Source organism: Sciurus vulgaris (genome assembly GCF_902686455.1).
Source record: "Sciurus vulgaris genome assembly, chromosome: 1".
Taxonomy (NCBI): Eukaryota; Metazoa; Chordata; class Mammalia; order Rodentia; family Sciuridae; genus Sciurus; species Sciurus vulgaris.
This window is the reverse complement of record NC_136461.1, coordinates 117,594,540-117,613,644: the sequence shown is the minus strand read 5'-3', so window position 1 is coordinate 117,613,644 and position 19,105 is coordinate 117,594,540. Positions and strand designations below refer to the sequence as shown.

The window sequence follows — 19,105 nt, the reverse complement described above, 5'->3', positions numbered from 1 at the left end:
GAAATATCTTTTAGAATTTGTAAGATGAGTGTGGTGGCTCACACCTGTAATCCCAGCAACTCAGGAGGCTGAAGCAGGAGGACTGCAAATTTGAGGACAGCCTCAGTAATTTGGGGAGACCCTATCTCAAAATAAAAAGGTCTGAGGATGTAGCTAGCTTAGTGTTAAAGCACCCCTGGATTCAATTCTAGTACCCCCCCAAAAAAAAATAATTGTGACAAGATTCTCTCCTAACAATAACATCAAAGAACAGGATTAGCCTGGTAATCTGGACTATCACACTGACTGCATTTCAAACTGGAATGCATTGGAAAGTAAACATCAACTGGAATCTAGTTACTCTGTTGCAACAAGTGTGGATTTGCTATGGAAACAAATCTACAAGTCTGTGGCTGTAGCTGAGGGACTGCATGGCTCTTTATTGCAACAGAAACTTGCAGAATGCCACACTGTGCCAATATGGTCTTGTGTGGCTGTGGCCAGGGCCAGAGGGACTCCTATCACAGGGGGAACCATGCGAAGAGGCCACAGTGTTATAAAGGCAAGACTTGAGAAATATATTGCCATGGGCATAAAGACAGCCAACCGTTGCACAGGACTTTTGAGAACAAGTGTAGGCCTCCATTAGTGATAGTCACTCCATGCTTCTGATGTTGGTAGGGAGTCAAGGATCCTGGCGGTAGAGAAAACTGAGGCTTGGAGAAGTTCAGGGAGTTGCCCAAGTTCTCCTGATTGGTGAACCTCAGCATAGGATGTAAACATGGGCCTTAGGGTTATGTACTGCACTTCCTTACAGGGAAACTTTTCATATGCTTTGAAATGAGATCTGGAAATTTGTTGGGGGGCACATGCATATTTTACCTATTCAAACTTTGCATATTTTGTTGCAAAATTTTAAGGATCTGTATATGTTATGAGACCCAAATACCTTATTTTCTTCCTTTTTATTTTTTTATTTTTTAATGATACTGGGGATTGAACTCAGGGTCACTCTACTACCAAGCTACATCTTCAGCAGTTTTTTTGTTTTATTTGTTTTTTTGTGACAGGGTCTTACTAAATTACCCATGCTATTCTCGAATTTGTTATCCTCCTGCATCAGCCTCCCAACTAGCTGGGATCATAGGGGTGCACTACTGGACCCAATTCAAATACCTTTTTTCCTCCCCAGCTGTACTCAACCTGGAATGGCACCCAAGGCTTCATGCATGCTAGCCTGAGACACAGTCCCAGGCCTAAAATACCTTATTTTCTTTTTTGGCACCGGGATTAAACCCCAGGGGCACTTTACCACTGAGCTACACCCCTAGCCTTCCCCTCCCTCCTTTTAAGTCAGAGTCTGGCTAAATTGTCCAGGCTGGCCTCAATCTTGTGATCCTCCTGCCTTGGCCTCCCAAATTGCTAAGATTACAGGAATGTGCCACCGTGATCAGTCAAATTCCTTATTTCTAAGAGACTATAGGTATCTAGAATTTAAGCAATGCTAAGATGTAATTATAATAGTTTTATTTGGCTTAATTGGAGACCTGAGTTCAAGGTCTTTAACCCTCAAGGACTCTTATTACTTCTTAGTATATAACCTAGGCCAAAATGTAGTCTTCCAGAATTTGGCAAAACTCTACTCATTCTTTTTATTTTTTGGTACTTGGATTTAACCCAGGGGGGCTTTATCACTGAGCCCCGTCCTCCAGCTTTTTATATTTTACTTTCAGACAGGGTTCACTAAGTCAGGGGGGCTTTATCATTGAGCTCCATCCTCCAGCTTTTTACTTATTTATTTATTTTGAGACAGGGTCTCCCTAAATTGTTTAGGCTGGCCTCGAACTTGTGACTGAACTTCCAAGCCTCCTATCTCAGCCTCCAGAGCGTCTGGGACTACTGGTATTTTAAGAGTGCGTCACCAACCCTGGTAACCATACTTATTCTTTAAGGCCAAACTCAAAGTCACCACCTTTATGAAACTCTTCTAGATTCCTTTCCAGCTCCAACCTCCACCGTGGAGAGACTGCGCTCGATTCCTCCGACTCCAGTAGCGAATGTTCCGGATTTACTGTTGTCTCTTTTCTCATTAGAACAGAGCCCTTGCTCTCTTGCTAGGCAATAGCACAGAGAACCAAGATCTAATGAACCCGTAAAGTAACCACTCGAAATCAAAACGCTTTGGACACCTGGCTACCAAACTCGACCCTTTCCTCTACTGGGAAGGCAGATGTAGAGCTCAAACTCCGATGTCCGCAGTGCCACCCAACAAACTATAAGCACGCTGAGGTCCAGGATGGACCTATGTGTGCGGTAGTGCTGTGCTCACGCCTTTCCCCCAGCGCGCCTAGCACGCTGCCAAGAACCGCGGGTGCCAAACAAATATTCGTGGATTGGGATGGAGCAGAGGGCAGGGTGACACTGAGACTATATGTCCACACTTGGCAGCGCCGGGGTTGTGAGCGCCCTGCGGAGTCGGGGGAGGGGCGAGGGCCGCTCCGTCCAGCCGGGCGCCAGCTCCTCCCGGGCGGGCAGGCACCCACCGACAGCAGGCACACAAAGCCCGCTCGGCGTGCTCGGCGATCAGCTCCTCAGGCCTGTGTCGCCACGCGCCGCCAGGCGGCTCCAGGTTGGGCGCCGGGCTGTGGCAGGCACTGGGCGTCAAGCAGCTGCACGCATCAAACCACCACGGGAGGGAGCGCCGAGGGGGGAGGAGGAGGAGTGGGCCCGGGAGGAGGGAGGAGGAGGAGGAGGAGTGGGACCGGGCGGGGGGTGGAGGAAGAGGCCTCGCATAGAGGAGGGAGCAATTGAATTTCAAACACAAACAACTGCACGAGCGCGCACCCACCGCGCCGAAGCGTTGCCCGGATCCGCGCCCGCCCCGTCCGTGCGGCGCGCGGGCGGAGACGCCGTGGCCGCGCCGGAGCTTGGGCCGGGGGCCACCATCGAGGCGGGGGCCGCGCGAGGGCCGGAGCGGAGCGGCGCCGCCACCGCCGCACGCGCAAACTTGGGCTCGCGCTTCCCGGCCCGGCGCGGAGCCCGGGGTGCCCGGAGCCCCGCCATGTCGCGATCCAACCGGCAGAAGGAGTACAAATGCGGGGACCTGGTGTTCGCCAAGATGAAGGGCTACCCACACTGGCCGGCCCGGGTGAGTAGCGCGGCCCGTCGCCCTCGATCCCCCTGCGGGCTTAGGTTGCATAACACCCGGGAGGGCACGAGCGCTCCGCGTGGAGCGGGTGGAGGGGGGGCAGGGGCATCTGGGTCCTACTCTTGCAGCCGCCTTCGAGCCCACCCGCGGGTTATATAATGGTGGGGGCGGGCGGGGGCCGACACCTGAAGGGTACGGCGTCGGCGCGTAGAGGTGTGTGCGCGGCGTGGAGATCCGGGGGCGCCGGTCACTTCCCGGCCCCTGCTCCGCGTGCTCAGTTCCGCCCCCAGCCCCCATAGTCGCCGAGGCTTCGGGCGCGCAGTCTGCGTTTGGGCCGGTGGTGTAGCTCCTCCCACCGCGCCCCCCCCCCCCCCGGCGCCGCCGCTATCCCCTTTGGAACTCCCCTTGTGATCCCCACTTTCTCCATTGACTGTCGCCCCAGTTCAGACTCCTCTTCCTGGGTAAACTATTACGAAGGGTCCTAGCCCAGAGAGGGCTAAATGGAGGCGGAGTTCGCTGCTGGAAAACTTTGGCTTGGGGCATATCTCTCTAGAAGGTCTGAAGTTAGGAGGGTCGAAGAATGGTTGGGGATGGCGTAAGAAGGGATCTATCCATCTGGCTTGGAATCTATCCGCCAGAATCCGTCGGCCCTCAGTTCCACAAAAGTATTCCTCCATATTCCACCAACTCAAATTTGGGTCTGAGGGCGGCATGGCCCCATGTGGGTTGGGAAGTCCATTTCAGACTGCCTTAGTAGGTGGTGGGGGTGTCTGAGTTGCTCCCCTCCTCGTTTGAGCATCTCCCGCCAGAATTGTCCGTCTCCGCCATGTGGTTGATTTCAGCCCGCCAACAGAAGGGCCTCCCCCCTTCCAGCACCTGGCCAGGTGGGAGGGTGGGGCCCCAAAGCCAAGCCTGTTGTGTTTATCACTTTTCCCCTAGGGACCAAGATAGGTTAAGTATGGAGAATGGAAAACTGCCAATTGCTGAAGAAGAGTCGGGATGGCATGGGGGGCAGGGGCCCAGCAACTTATTTTAAAGTTAGTGTAGAGGGGCCTTTGGTATCCAGCAAGGGCATGACTCAGCCCCTTATAGGGTAGGACTCCTGTAGAGTGAAATCCAAGGGCTGCAGGGAGGGGGCCGAGTACAGGACTATCTTGTGGCTTTGGGTTGCGTCTCAGAATTGAGGCTCTCTGTTTATCTGGCCCAGAGGCTACTCTGAGCCTGTGATATTGCCCCAGGCTTATCTGGGTCCTGTTCAGGGTGTAGCAGACCAACTTGGTCACTCAGAAAAAATTCGAGACCCCTTTTTATTTTGTACCCTCTCCTGAGGAGCCTGTCTGATCCTACACGCCTTGAGCTCCTGTTCCCTGAGACTTTCAGATGGATCACATAAGGCCTGACTTGGAATGGGAATGAAGTGCAGAGAAAAGTGGGGCTCTCCCATTTTCTAGGGCCTCCTAATGGGCTGAGGCAGTGGGACATTGTGTGGAAGTAGCCATACACAGCTTATGTGTGCACAAACGTGTGTGGCCTGTGAACACTCATGTACTTTACCCAGCACCCTTTGATCCAACTAGCTTCTTGGCCCAGGTGCCAAGGCCCTGGTGGGCAGGGCAAGAACTGAACCCAGGTCTCTACAGCTTTTTCCTCCTGGGGTGAGACAAAGTCCAGAGGCTGGGGAGGAGGCAGTAGCCAGAATGTGGGTTACAGGAAACCCCTTTTGGGTCAGGTAAGAGAAAAAGGATAGGAACACTTAAGAGGACTCACAGTGGCCCTGTGAGGAAGACAGGTTTCTGGTGTCCTTTGGAGTGAGCACAGTCTCTGGGACTGGGGTTACCCATCCATTTCATCTTTTACCCTGGACTTCCAGGACAGAGGGTAGGATAGGGGAGGCAGAGTTTCTTCCTCCATTGAGGCCAGGACTTATATTTTTGCAGGGGGAGGGCAGTACCCGGGATTGAACTCAGGGGCTCAACACTGAGCCACATCCCCAGCCCTATTTTGCATTTTATTTAGAGACTCACTGAGTTGCTTTGTGTCTCATTTTTTGCTGAGGCTGACTTTGAACTTGCAGTCCTCTTGAGCCATTGGGTTTACAGGTGTGCGCCACCACACCCGGCACTGGCTCTTTTCATTGTATTTTTTTCCTGTTTTTTTTTTTTTTTTTGGATACTGGGAATTGAAGATTGAATCCAGGGCTTCAAACGTGGTAGGCAAGCCCTCTACCACTTGCTGGTCAGAGACATGGACCTTTTTTTGATAAAGTTGGGGTAGGGAAGTTGGACTGAATCTCAAAGAGATAAAGCCTAACACTTAAGTGGCTTTGGCTATTGATTGTTACAATTTGGGGAGGGATACACCTAAGAGTTTTACCTCCCAGATATATCTCCCTTGATCCCTAAACAAAGTTTAAAAAAGGGAAGACAATGCTGAGTCTCCTCATCATACCTTGGATCCTATCTCAGACCCTAATGGTGGCAGAGCCTGAGGGACCCAGTTCTGAGAAACATGAGAGGAAGGAACCTCCATGACCAGGCGCCCTGGTGGGCAACCAGAGTCCTCAGCTTGGACCTTGCTTTCCTCAGTCCCTGCTGCTGAGGAGGATGGGTGATTCTGGGAGAGACTAGAAGGGCCACGTGGTGGCAAGACCTGCCTTAAAGCGTGGTGTGACTCCATCTTAACCTTCTCCCTTCTCTCTTCCTTCTGCCTAAGTTCCTGGGGGATCTCCAAGCACTTAACAATTTAACCTCCAACATTCAGGGATTTCTCCCCAAGGTTCCTTCCTCCTCTTTTTACTTCCTGTTTCATAGTCCCAGAAAACAGTCCTGAGCAGCCCCAAGGACCTCCCCATCTTCCCTCTGTCTGCCTCCTCCCACTCACTACCTTCTATTCTCTGCCCTTGGGCTTGCCACACTTCCTGGCCCCAACTGTCTGAATTGCCTTTCCACTCCCCACGCCTGATTTTTTGGTTCCTGGGTTAGGTCAGCCCTGGTCTTGGGTGTGGTGGTGGTCAGAGCCTGAGTGATAGCCAAAGTGCACTTTGCCTTCCCTCTGCCCTCCTAAGCGTTGGGGGTGATCCTGAGCCTGCTTTTGGTCCAAGGCTGGGGGGCCATGTGCATTCCTCCCCCATTCCTTCAGATCCCTCAGTAGGCCTGGAGGGGCTTGGCGGGATGGGGTTTCAGGCTCTCAGGCGTGGATGATGGAGTTGGGCATTGCCAAGGAGGTGGGGCTGGGGGTGGATGGGCTGACCTGAGAACTAACTTCCCTGGATCCTTGGAATGGCCGAGAGGTGGAAGAGTCCCCTTCCCCTTGGCTAGTGTATGTGGGGGGGTGCAGTGGGGTCTCCACATCTGGCCCCACCCTGACCCACTTATCCTTGACTCACAGCCTGGATATGAAGGCATCACCTGGAAAACAAACTTATTGGGGTACAGGGCTCCCCTGAGATCTCATATCCTGTGTGTCTAGGAAATGCAAGAAAACACTTCCTTTGTAGCTTGAGGGGTGGAAGTGCCCTTACAGAAGGAATTTTCTCCCCCTTTTTGAGAGATTGAGAATTCTATTCCATCCCCTAATGGCCCTTCCCCCCAGTGCCTGCATTCAAGGTGAGAGGCATGTGTGGAATGACTCCTTTGGGGGAAGATGCCCATCTTGCCCAAGCCCTGTCCTTTGCCCTCTTTCTTCCAGACCCATCCTTTATGTAGCTGGAAGTCAGCAGGGAGGGTGTATCTGGTGTGTCTCATTCTATTTTTAATTCCATCCGTTCTTTTATTTCTCCCCACCCCTGGGGCTGGGCAGCTGGTGGCCTTCTGGGTCCCCTGCCACACTGCTCAGGTTCAGTTATCTGAGTTTGCTTTCCATAGGAAACTGGGGTGGCCAGGTGCTCTGCAGTGGTCTCCTGAAGGCAACCTCCTGGCTCCTCCTTTCCGCCTCTCCCCTACCTGTCCCCTCTTCCTGAGCCTCAGTTTCTCTTCTTTTAGCACATTTACCATGAGCACATCCATGCGCCGGCACAGGTGTGGACCTGAACCGTAGCGATCAAAAGTTTCCTGCAGCACTTCCAACCTTAGACCCTTTGGTCCCTACCCTGCCTGCGTGCGCACTGATCCACCAGGGGGAGGCCAGGGACCGGCCTTTGCTATTATTGTCCTATCCCTGTCTCCTGGGATCTTTAAGCCCTGGAGGCCCTCATTTTGTTTTTTGCCTCCCCCTCTGAGTGGAGGGTGGGAAGCCTGCTGTAACCGGAGTCAGGTGTCCTACCCAGCCTCCGCCCCTGCCCCCACTCCAGGTCTGCTTCCTGAGAGCAAGTCCCCCCCACCCGAACCTCCAGCCCTAGCTGTGGTTTCGGAGCACAGCCGGGGACCCAGGTGCCAGACTCCAGGCTTGGGGGTGGGGTGTGTTTTAGTGTCCCCTCCTCCCCAATCCGGATAGAGGGCCTGGGGGGAGGGGCGGTCACATTCCTGGTTGCTGAGTGGCCCCGGGGGCGGGGTTGGGTTGTCATGGCGATGGGGATCGTGTTTGTGGGGGGAACTGCGTGCCTTTCCACCCCCTGCTCTCACACCCCAGCGTCTCCTGGTGGTAGGGAGGGCCCAGTTTGTGCTGGGCCTTCCTGGGGGGAAGGGCTGGACCTCTGTCCCCAGAGGCCACGGGGCAAGAGGGGGGGAGGCGCCCAGGAGCCTGAAGACTACCAAGTCTAGGGCAAGATGCCCCTCAGATTCATGCCAGGGCCCCACCCCCCTCTGGGTGTGTCTCAGCTCATTCCCAGCCTCCTTGTCTCCCCAGATGCCCAGTCAGGCTCTCAGTCCCTCTCTCTGTGCTAATCACTGCCTTTGCCTGTCTCTCTCCTGTCTGCGTCTGGGGCCCCAGTCAACATGGCCACCTGGCCTCTGTCCGGCGGGAAGCCAGGCTGCTGGGGCTGTTGCAAGTGTTGCTGGGAGTTGTAGTCCCGTCCCCACCCCACCCCCACACAACCCCAAACTCAGCTTGTCTTGAGCTTCCTGCCCTGATCTGTAGGACACTGCCTCTCTTACATTCCCCTGACCTCAGACCTCTGCATCTCCTCTACTGATCCTCTCGGGCAGGACATGTGGAGCAGGGGATCAAGTCAGGAGGTACAGGTGTGATATCTGGGCCTCATTAATTTGCCCTGTTATTTTGGGCAAATCACTTCACTTTTTTTCTGACCTCAGTTTCCTCATCTATAAAATAAAGGGTTTGACTACTTTGGTGGTTTAGTGTTCCCCAGAAGACTTTGGGGCTGCTGCTAGAGCTGGGAATTGAATAGGTAGCCCTCTGGCCTCACCCCTCCACTTCAGCCAGGGCAGTCTGTTTTTATCTATATAGATTCATTTAAGTATTTTTTGGTGCACCTATTAGGTTCTCTGACTTCAGGGCTGGATATAACCCACATAGACAATTGAGTAATGTGAATCAGTGTAAAACTGGAACTGTGAAGGAGAGGTGCTAGGGGAGAGTTTTTCCTGGGAGCTGACTGGGTCAGGAAATGGGGAAGCATTCTGGAGGAAGTGATGATGGAGCTGAGGTTGGAAGGGTGACCAGGAGCTAGTGAGTTTGAGGGACTGAAAGGACTGTGTCAACAAGAATAGGAGGGGCAACATCCTGAGAGGGGTTGATCACAAACACTCCTTGGGCCTGTCATATGCCAGGCTATGGTCATCAAACCCCACAACCCTGTGACTTAAATATTGTGACTGTCTCCATTTGGTCGTTGAAACTGAGGCAGAAAGGTTCAGTGAGTTGCCCGAGGTCAACAATTATGGGTGGCAGAGTTGAGATTCAGACCCTGCAGTTGTGGAGAAGAGGTGGAACAGGTAGCCCTAGTTGTGACACCTTATTGAAAGGGAAGGAGATGCTTGGATTAGCATTTTGAAATTGTAGCAGGGCAAGAAAGGAAACTGAGAGGTCAAAGCTGTAGTTTTAGTCCAGGCAAAAGAGATGTCAGTGATTGGACCAGAGTGGGTGACAGATGTGGAGCTTTGAGGTAGGGATCTGGCCATGTTGGGGAACAGGTGCTGTCTAGTCTTGAAGGAGAAGGAGGGGACTCTAAGGTTTCTGTTAGACTTTCATGTTTGGCTTGATTCGAACCAAGTTCCAGTTGTAAAAATGGCTCATAAATCTCCTTGGTGATCCTCGGGGTCCCCACTCTGCCTGGCCTTAAACCAATGACTATGCCTGAGAGGTCAGTGCCCCTGCCAGCTCAGACTGAAGACCTTGGGACCCCAGGTCACACTCACCTCCCTCATCTCACCCCAGATTGATGAGATGCCTGAGGCTGCAGTGAAATCAACCGCCAACAAATATCAAGTCTTTTTTTTCGGGACCCACGAGACGTGAGTGAGGGGTCAGCTGGGTGTGTGGGGAGATGCTATGGGGGGGCCACTTTGGGGAGAGAGAGAGAGGTGGTGACAGCGCCCCCTCCATGTCGGGCTGTTGCAGCTCAGGGGCAGTGAGGGGCTCGAGAGCACAGTCTCCCATCTCTCACCAGGGCATTCCTGGGCCCCAAAGACCTCTTCCCTTACGAGGAGTCCAAGGAGAAGTTTGGCAAGCCCAACAAGAGGAAAGGGTTCAGCGAGGGGCTGTGGGAGATCGAGAACAACCCTACTGTCAAGGCTTCGGGCTACCAGGTGAGCTGCTATCTGCCCCAAAGACCCCTGGAAATCAGGTGTGGCTGTGGGCTCCGGGAGTCCAGGCCACAGGTGATACTCGGTCTTCAGAACACCAGGGCTTTTGATGTAGGAGCTCTTGGAGTGGTGGGGCGGGGCTTCCTGAGGGGATGGGGTCTTGGGGTGTTGTGTAGTGGTGATCAGGGTCACTCTCAGACAGCATCCTGGGGGGAGGGGTCAAGAACAGGAAGAGGCGGTAAGTGGGATAAGGCCTTTTGTGGGGCCCAGCATGAGGACAGGACATGGCCTTACTCTTTCCATGAAGGCTTCCAGGAGGAGGTGCTCGTGAGCCGGGCAGGACAAGGCGGGAGGGTGGGGGGCGGGGGTTGGCGGGGAAAGGGTCCCAGCTCCCTTTGGGAGAAGTTGACCCGAGGTTTTGCCTCCTGCTCCAGCCCTCCCCCCTCCTGCACAGAGCCCTGCCTGCCCGGCCAGTGGGTTTACCCCGGGGCTAATCCGACAGAGGTGGGTCTCAAATCACTTGTGAGACTGGGCACCTGGGTGGGGGCGGGGGCGAGGTGGGAAAAGGAAGGAGTGAGTGGCTGAGGGGGTGGTCTGGGGAAGGGGCCCAGCCTGGCGGCCGCTGGTGCCACTCAGCAGCCTCTGCTGTCTCTGCCACAGTCTTCCCAGAAAAAGAGCTGCTCAGAAGAGCCAGAGCCAGAGCCTGAAGCCACAGAGGGTGATGGCGATAAGAAGGGGAATGCCGAGGGGAGCAGTGATGAGGAAGGGAAGCTGGTCATCGATGAGCCAACCAAGGAGAAGAACGAGAAGGGGGCACTGAAGAGGAGAGCAGGGGACCTTCTGGAGGTAACTGCCAGCTGCCTGGGGCCTGGACCCCATGTGCCCTTGAGCATTCTCAGTGGAGCATCCCCACAGCATCAGGGAGTCCCCAGTCAGAGAGATCCAGCCCCTAGTCTTGCAGTCCCTAGCTGAGAAGATGGAACACAGGAAGCGTTGTCTTTTGCAACACTGTGGGACTGGGTGTTGGTCCAGGAAGGAGCCCCTGAGGGGAGTAGGGGACACAGGTGCACAACTGATGGCCTCTCTCTGCCGATCCTGCCTAGGACTCCCCTAAACGTCCCAAGGAGGCAGAAGACACTGAAGGGGAGGAAAAGGAGGCAGCTGCCTTGGAGAGTGAGAGGTCCCTCCCTGGGGAGGTGGAGAAGAATAGTACCCCCTCTGAACCCGGCTCAGGCCGGGGACCCCCAGAGGAAGAAGAGGAGGAGGAAGAGACTGCCAAGGAAGATGCTGAGGCCCCAGGCATCAGAGATCATGAGAGGTGAGTGAGCCCTTTGGCAGCTGGACTGGGAGGGCCCGGCCACCTGCAGAAGAAAGGAGAAGGGCCTGCAGTGGTCAGCCTCCCACCCGGGAGGCGGGTGGGTTCTCCCAGGAGACCCGCACTGGCTGGGGTGAGGCCAGGCCAAGGCCACCCCATTAACCCTTCTCCCCTCCAACCCTCCCCCGCAGCCTGTAGCCACCAATGTTTCAAGAGGAGCCCCTGCCCCGTTCCTGCTGCTGTCTGGGTGCTACTGGGGAAACTGGCCATGGCCTGCAAACTGGGAACCCTTTTCCCACCCAACCATTCTCCTCCTCCATTCACTGTCCCCACTTTAAGCCCAGCCTCCAGAGATTGACCTGGCCCTCACCTCCAGGTTCCTACATACCCCATGATCTGAGTCAGGGCCATGTATTCTGCTCCCAAGGATGAGATGAGGCCATTGTGTCCCTTCCGCTTGGAGCTGTTTCCCAGAACTTCTGTTGGGGCCTGAGCCCCTATTTCCACCTGACACTCCTCTCCTGCCCCCTAGGCATTTTGGGCCTCTGGGTTAAGATCAGGGCAGAAGTGGAAGAGAAGGAGTGTGAACAGCAGGTGGGCTCCTGGGGCCTGGGAGGGGCAATCCCAGGAAGGTGGACATCTCTGGAGCTCGCACACCTATTTTCCCAGCTGCCTGGTTTCAGGGAAAATGGGACAGCTTGTGGGGGAGGGGCTCCCAGAAATTCTTTATGATTGACAACACCTATTTTACTGACCCCAGGAGTTCTGGGAGTTGTAGTTTATTGTCAAAGACTTTGGGGCTTCCAAGTTGTTTGGGCCAAGGACATAAATAAGATCTGAAGGGCTGACTTCACCCATTTAGGTGGGAGTGTTGAGTGTCTGTTCCCCTTTAGATCTCTGGGGTCAGATGGGAGGCCCTGGGGAGACCCTAGCTGCCCTATTTCCTCTCCTCACAGTGCTCAAGGCCAGCCTACAGTCACATATGTCACCCAGACATAAAGGAAAAGACATTTTTTAGGAGATGTTTTTAATAAAAGAAAATTACAAAAAAAAAAAATTTAATCCCCCAGCCCTTCGTGTGCTCCCCATTCTGCCCTCTCTTCCCCACCATTGCCCCCATTTCTGAGGTGCACTGGGTGGTTCCCCTTCTGTTTGGGGCTTGATGACTTTCTTTTTGTTGCTGGGGCTTTGGTGTTCCTTCTGGTGTCATTTCCCATCCAGTTCCCCTGACTTGGTCCCCTCAGTGTTGCCACCAGATCGATTTGTAACCCACTGAGAGGACAGGGACATGCCCTTTCCCATCCTCTTACTAGTGGTCTCTGCCTCTTTTCGTCTCGTCTCTTCTCTTTGCCCCCTCCCTTGGGCTCTCATGAAAAATTGCTGACGGTAGCTTTGGAAGTTTAGCTCTGAGAACCGTAGACAATTTCAGTTTTAGGAAAATAAAACCCGTTGATTACTACATTGGATATTGACTGATTTCTTTTGGGGTGTATTGGTTAACTGAAGAAGGGGAGTGGGAGAAGGGAATGCAGATGATTTACAAATCACCTTTAGTGGGTGTCAGCCTCCTATATTCCCCAGCCATTATAAACTCAGTATTCTAAAAACTGGGTGTGGTGTACACCTGTAATTCCAACGACTTGGGAGGCAGAGGCAGGAGGATGCCAAGTTCGAGGCCATCCTCAGCAACTTAGTGAGACCATGTCTCAAAAGAAAAAATAAGGGCTGGGGAGATAGCTCAGTCGGTAGAGTGCTTGCCTTGCAAGCACAAGGCCCTAGGTTCGATCCCCAGCACCACAAAAAAAAGAAGAAGTGTTGGGTGTAACTCAGTGGTAGAACACTCCACAGTTCAATCTCTAGTCCTTTCACGGCCAAAAAAAAAAAAAAAAGAATCCAGTATGCCACATGAGGACAGTAGTACAATAAAACACATTATCCATTCTACCGCTTCTGCCCAGTCACCGACTCAGCTTTCCTGGGGAGCATCTATCTATAAGGGTTTAAAATAAAATTGTACAATAAATGGGGCACAGGAAGGTGGCAGTATCAGCCACAGCCAATATGGTTGTGGAACCGGATGCTTTAGGCTGGTTGTAGAAACAACTGACCCCAACGGCAGGCCAAAGATAGGCGAAGAGAACCTTTCTTCCTGCTAATGCTACGTCTTGGGCTGCTTGCCACATGACAGGCCAGTTAAAAGACAAGGTGTTGAGGCAAGGAATGCTAGCTACTATTTGAGAAGCCATTTGACCAAGAAGATGGAAGGCTTTTGTGCAAAGTCCATCTTGCTGGGAGGCTGGTTTGGGGCAGTTTACATAAGACGTGTGATCAGACTGGTGGGCGCCTTCTCTTAGGTGGAGGGAGGTTTGTGGCCTAATGACGCACATTTGATCCTAATCACCTAGTCAGGAGATGCTTTCTCAGTTCTGCACATCCAAGAACAAAGATCACTATTTCCTCGGGCTATTCTCGTCACTGATTTGTTTGTTCACTGCAGCTGCTGACATACAATGGACAGGCTAGAGGGGGTAGCTGCCCCAAGGCCCTCTTGCGGATCACCAAACTCCTGGTAATGAAAGAAAATATTTCACCTGATTATTGTGGAAGACAAGGGTCAAATCCAGTTAAATAGGTTGAAATCTGGTCTGCATGCATAATTTCCTTAGGAATGCCTGCCATCCATAATGGTCATGTGATGATAAGGGAGGAGGTTGACAAGGTCGAATCCTCTCAGTGCTTCCCAAACTATGTGGACCCACTGGATTAAATCATCTTGAGTTTCCTTCCATATCTGACGTTTTGTGTATAGATGATCTAGCAGTGGAAGGGCCCATGTCTCATCCCTTACTCCAAAAAGTCTATGAAAGTTTTGGGGTCTGCCCTAACCTTCAGAAGAGAAGGGTGGGGGCAGAAATGATTAGTCTCGCCAGGAAAAAAAAAAAAAAAAGTTATGCTTTGAACAGGAAGCCACAACCACCTAGAAAATGGAGCCATCCTCTCGAGAAACTACAATTCCCAGCGGCTTCCACACTGAGCATGCGCAGGAATGTAACAGTCGCGTCATCCTATCACTCTTCGCCTTCAATTCCCGACATGCTTCATGGTGTTCTGACCCTCTTAATTTCCTATCCTCGGTCAAGCTTCCTGTTTCCGCCTTATTTTGCTGCGACGGACTACAGCTCCCCTCGTGTTGAGAGGCTGGATTCTTTACTGAGCTTCCGTTCTGCAATTAGACTACAATTCCCAAAAGTCCGTTAGGCGAGGACCAGCGGGGCCGAGGCCCCATGTGCAGAGGTGATCTGCGGAGGCTCAGCGGTGCAGTAGGAAGGGAGGTGACCGCCGTTTAGCCTAGACGTGTTACAGTTCATCGGGAGGCAGGTGCGGGAAGGGTTTTCCTTTTCCCTGGCTGTGGCATAGTCACCCCCGAGGTTTTTTTGCACTGAAAGCTTGGAGCGGGCGGGTGCTGAAGAGTGCTGGGGCCTGATAATTTGTAGGGTCCGGGTCCGCACCGGGGATGAGGCTGGCGGGGAAGTCGTGACCTGAGAGGCAATCAAACGTTCAGCCCCACGAGCTTACACTGTGCATCTAGAGCACGCATTGAAAGCCCCTCTGCGGAAGGGGCACCAACTTCTACAGATTGTGGAGGGAACAGAAGGGAAAGGTCTAAGGGGCGTGCTAGCTGCTGTGCTGGGCCAGCTCCGGGGATCTCCCAGAGCCTCAGAATTAGAATGACCGGCTTAACCCATTAAGTTCCAGGTTTCCAGTTCTGCGAATATTTCAACGAAATTGACACAGAGGTATTAAAATAGGTTGGAAATCACAATCTAGAGCTTATATGTTATGTCAATTAATATTATAATTGTATATTCTTCCTGATATCATTATATGTTATATGATTTTATTATATGTTGCATATAAGTTTTTATACGTTTCCCACGTCTGGAGCTACGGAACAAAATGAGTTAAGGAATTCGGTGCAGCCCTCCATGCAAGTGACTTGAGTTTTATGATTGACCCTGCTCCTGTTAAGCTGTATGAACTAGGGCAAACCATTCCAGCTCGCAGGGCTTTGATTTCCTTGTCTATAAAAGGGACATATGGTACTTGGACCTGACAGTCTCTTTCCCTGGGCAATGTGAAGACCAAGTATGAGGAATATTGAAATTCCCAGCATTAGGCTTGTCCCATAGTAGTGCTTTGTCATCATTTATTGAGTCCGAATAGGAATACTTGGGCCCTTAATTCACCTGGCATTAATTTATAATAACATTGGGCCTTTTAAAAGATTTTCTTACTGAGATGTATGTACTTTGTGTGTGTGTGTGTTGCTGGGGATTGAACCCAGAGCTTCACACATGCTAGGCACGCACTCTACCACTGAGTTACACCCTCATACCAAGATATATAAAGAAAAAAACAACAAATATTTCACTCTTCATTTAAGCTAGTTGATTTTTTTTAAAAATGCACACGGTTAGAAAATGTAAATGTTATGGAAAGGAACAAAGTGGAAATTAACAGCCCTCTCAAATAGTTCTTCCCCAAAACCAGTTCTTTAGTTTCTTTCTTTCCCATAAATATTTATGCCCACAGCAGAATATATATTACATAAGTATACTTACATGTATTATGTATGTAATATAATGTATTATATATGTGTAATATGTATTATATATATTATATGTGAACGATTAATTTATCCAAAAGGGATACTAGTCACATTATCCTGCACCTTGCTTTGTTAAAATATTAAAAATAAATGACACCAAGAGCCTTGTAAATTTTTATGGATGGTGAAACAGGCTCAGAAGTTTGTCTAGGATCACAGCAAAAGAACAGAGCAGACTCTGGAACCCAGATGACATTAAGGAGTCTGATTCCCCAGTCCAGGGCTCTTTATGCCATTATAGTGCATTTTATTAATATTTGGAAGATAGGTTCATCCTTATCTACAAGACAAGATTAATGTAACTTCTTTATCACTTCTCCTTATGTTTAAATGATGATACAGCAAAGCACCTAGCATGGTACATAGAAATAGCTAGTGGTCAGTAAACTAAAGAGTTTGACTGATTTTTTGCAGGACTGGGGATTAAATCCAGGACCTTATACAAGCTAAGTATGTACTCTACCACTGAGCTACATCCCCAGCCCTTATTTTATTTTTTTCATTTTGGTATTGGAATTGAACTCAGGGATCCTTTACCACTGAGCTACAACCTCGGCTCTTTTTACTTTTTTAATTTTGAGACAGGTTTCGCCAAGTTGCTTAGAGCTTACTGAATTGCTGAGGCTGTCCTTGTACTTGGGATCTTCCAGCCTCAGCTTCTGGAGTTGCTGGGATTATAGCATACACAACTGTGCCTGACTACCCCCTATTATTTTTGCCAGTTCTTTTACTAACCCACTAATTTAGTCCACCACCCAAACTTGGAAGGCTTATAACATACTTAATTGGGAAATTTGTGCCCCACCAACCTTAAAAGAGTCTAGACCCCACTAGCTTGCAAAATATATCCAGAATGTGCAATGGAAACCCCATGGTGGGTCTTTTTCCCTTAGAAAAGAAGTCATCTTGGGGAGTAGTTATTTCCTGTCTTGAGGATAGACACGGAAGTGGGATAGGGACATTTTTTGCTCCAATTTTTCTCTCTGCTACCTCTTTGTTCATTGTCTTATAACTGCCTATCTTTGAACCTTGTGCCAATAATTTATTCCATTACCTATTTTCTTCCTATCTTGTGTGTCATGTATTTTACTTAATAATTCTTTTGTGTACCTACTATGTGCCAAGCTCTACTTGTATCTGCTGGACATAGAAGTGAGGTAGATATCAGGGTCCTTGGCCTCAGTGAATTTTTTATTTTTAACTTCAAAGTCAGATGTGTGTGGGTTTGAATGATTTCCTCACACTTTAGCTTTGTGACCACTGGCAAGTTAATCTCTGTTCTTATTTGTAAAGTGAAGATAAGTATCATCTTGTGAGAATTCAATGAGATGAGATATAATGAGCAATTTAGTGCTTTAAAGATGTTCCTTTCCTTGCTTCTCTGTTCTCTTTTATCCCCTTCCCAGAGCTAACAAAGTTTCTGAGTCTTTCACTGGCAAGGGGATTTCTTACAGCTTCTAGCTATGCGTCTGTCTGTACTGCTGGCCTTGGCGTCCAAGGTCACTCTGCCCCCTCACTACCGCTATGGGATGAGCCGCCCAGGCTCCCTGGCAGACAAGAGGAAGAACCCCCCATGGACCAGGAGGCGCCCTGTGGTTGTGGAACCCATCTCTGATGAAGACTGGCATCTGTTCTGTGGGGACATGGTAAGCGCCTCAGACAGGGGAAAGAGTGATGGGGAAGCTCCTGGGCAAGGATCCCTCTCCCTGATCCTCATGCCTTCCCACAGGTGGAGATCCTAGAAGGCAAGGATGCTGGGAAGCAAGGCAGAGTGGTTCAAGTTATCCGGCAGCGAAATTGGGTAGTCCTAGAGGGACTGAACACAGTAAGTAGAGAGGATGAGGACACTCAGGAAGTCTGTCCCATCTGTCCCTCTTCATTAAGAGCAGCACAGGGTGAAGAGATTGGCTGAGGGAATAGGTGTGAAACTGAACCTTTTACTTTTTAGTGTGGGCTAAATATGCTGAGCAGCAGTGGGTAAGTCCCTTTGACACTCCGTGCTTCCTGACACAGCTACCCCTCTCTTGGACAGCATTTCCGCTACATTGGCAAGACGAAGGATTCTCGGGGAACCATGATCCCTAGTGAAGCCCCTTTGCTCCACCACCAGGTCAAACTTGTGGATCCTGTGGACAGGCAAGCACATGGTCTCTGGTTAGATAACTCCTTACCTTCAAGTCCATGAAGGTGTTGACCATAGCTAGGGATGGGTAGCCCATTTATCCAAAGGGAATGGTAGGTTGGATGCTCTAGATGTTAAGGGGTCCATCACCTAGCCACAGTTCCCTGTGGGTGACCCCAATAGAGATAGAGAAACAGAGTGAAAGCCTTTGTGTTTTCAACCACTGACTCCACTTTTGGGTTAGAGTGTGGCCAGAGAACCTGGCTTCTAGGCCACACTCATTTTTTCTATTTACCAGGAAACCAACTGAAATTGAGTGGAGATTTACTGAGGCAGGAGAGCGGGTACGGGTCTCCACAAGATCAGGAAGAATTATCCCCAAACCTGAGTTTCCCAGAAGTGATGGCATTGTTCCTGAAACATGGATTGGTGAGACTGGGTGAGGGGCAAGGAGAGGATGGGGGCAGTAGGAATGAGAGTAAAGGATGTTTAGACAAGTTGGCAACCCCCACCCCCCATTTCCTTTCCTCTGACTCAACAGATGGCCCCAAAGACACATCAGTGGAAGATGCTCTAGAAAGAACTTACGTGCCTCGTCTAAAGACACTGGAGGAAGAGGCGATGGAGGCAATGGGGATCCAGGAGACCCGGAAACACAAGAAAGTCTATTGGTATTGAGTCTAGGGAAAGCAGCTTCTCCTGCTTTTATCTTAGCCTTGAAGGCCAAGGCACTATTCTCAGACACCAATAAAGTGCCATTAGTCTTCTGACATGCAGCTGCTGTCTGTGTTAGAGTGGTACCCTAGCCCATAAGCCACATCCAGGGCCTCCAGGAAGGAGCCTCTGTCCTCATTTTGGCATGGAACATGGCTAAAAGGTAGCCAATCTGAAGGAAGCCCTCCCAGAGGACAGGGCCTGCATACTCTAGAGTGGAAACCAAAAGAAGAGAAAGATTTCAACAAAGGAGATCTCTGAGCAACAAAAGCTGAGCAACAGACGATGCTACCCAGGCCACCTGCTACAGAGGGCACGTATGTTCTTTATAAAAATAGAAAAGCTGAACACCATAGCACACACCTGTAATTTTAGTGACTTTGGAAGCTGCAGCAGGATGGTGGCAATTTTGAGGCCAGCTTGGCCAATTCAGTGAAATCCTGTCTTAAAATAAAAGGAAGGGTTGGGGAATGTAGCTCAGTTGCCAAGTGCCCATGTTCAATCCCCAGTATCACCC

The 19,105-nt window shown here is 50.9% G+C and overlaps 2 protein-coding genes across 3 annotated transcripts; both read left to right on the top strand.

Moving 5' to 3' along the window:
* Positions 1 to 2,738: 2,738 nt before the first annotated feature.
* On the top strand, positions 2,739 to 12,542 carry HDGF (heparin binding growth factor). Its single transcript, XM_079100521.1, has 6 exons — positions 2,739 to 3,127; positions 9,401 to 9,477; positions 9,633 to 9,771; positions 10,429 to 10,614; positions 10,872 to 11,086; positions 11,275 to 12,542. The coding sequence occupies exons 1-6, from the start codon at positions 3,041 to 3,043 to the stop codon at positions 11,279 to 11,281; spliced, it is 711 nt and encodes a 236-aa protein (XP_078956647.1). The 5' UTR covers positions 2,739 to 3,040; the 3' UTR covers positions 11,282 to 12,542.
* A 1,779-nt stretch (positions 12,543 to 14,321) lies between these two features.
* On the top strand, positions 14,322 to 18,646 carry MRPL24 (mitochondrial ribosomal protein L24). 2 transcript variants are annotated; one of them, XM_079100561.1, is made up of 6 exons: positions 14,322 to 14,461; positions 17,207 to 17,398; positions 17,482 to 17,577; positions 17,785 to 17,888; positions 18,173 to 18,303; positions 18,416 to 18,646. In XM_079100561.1, the coding sequence occupies exons 2-6, from the start codon at positions 17,216 to 17,218 to the stop codon at positions 18,550 to 18,552; spliced, it is 651 nt and encodes a 216-aa protein (XP_078956687.1). In that variant the 5' UTR covers positions 14,322 to 14,461; positions 17,207 to 17,215; the 3' UTR covers positions 18,553 to 18,646. The 2 variants fall into 2 exon arrangements, with proteins under 2 accessions (XP_078956687.1, XP_078956686.1); XM_079100560.1 differs by lacking the exon at positions 14,322 to 14,461 and having other exon boundaries at positions 17,159 to 17,398.
* Positions 18,647 to 19,105: the final 459 nt, after the last annotated feature.

Bases quoted from the DNA above. Each gene is read 5' to 3' on its own strand.
- HDGF (XM_079100521.1), top strand. From the start codon at position 3,041: ATGTCGCGATCCAACCGGCAGAAGGAGTACAAATGCGGGGACCTGGTG. The intron at 3,128-9,400 runs GTGAGTAGCGCG...ATCTCACCCCAG, and splicing joins ACCCACACTGGCCGGCCCGG to ATTGATGAGATGCCTGAGGC. The intron at 9,478-9,632 runs GTGAGTGAGGGG...ATCTCTCACCAG, and splicing joins TTTTTCGGGACCCACGAGAC to GGCATTCCTGGGCCCCAAAG.
- MRPL24 (XM_079100561.1), top strand. From the start codon at position 17,216: ATGCGTCTGTCTGTACTGCTGGCCTTGGCGTCCAAGGTCACTCTGCCC. The intron at 17,399-17,481 runs GTAAGCGCCTCA...GCCTTCCCACAG, and splicing joins ATCTGTTCTGTGGGGACATG to GTGGAGATCCTAGAAGGCAA. The intron at 18,304-18,415 runs GTGAGACTGGGT...CTGACTCAACAG, and splicing joins TGTTCCTGAAACATGGATTG to ATGGCCCCAAAGACACATCA.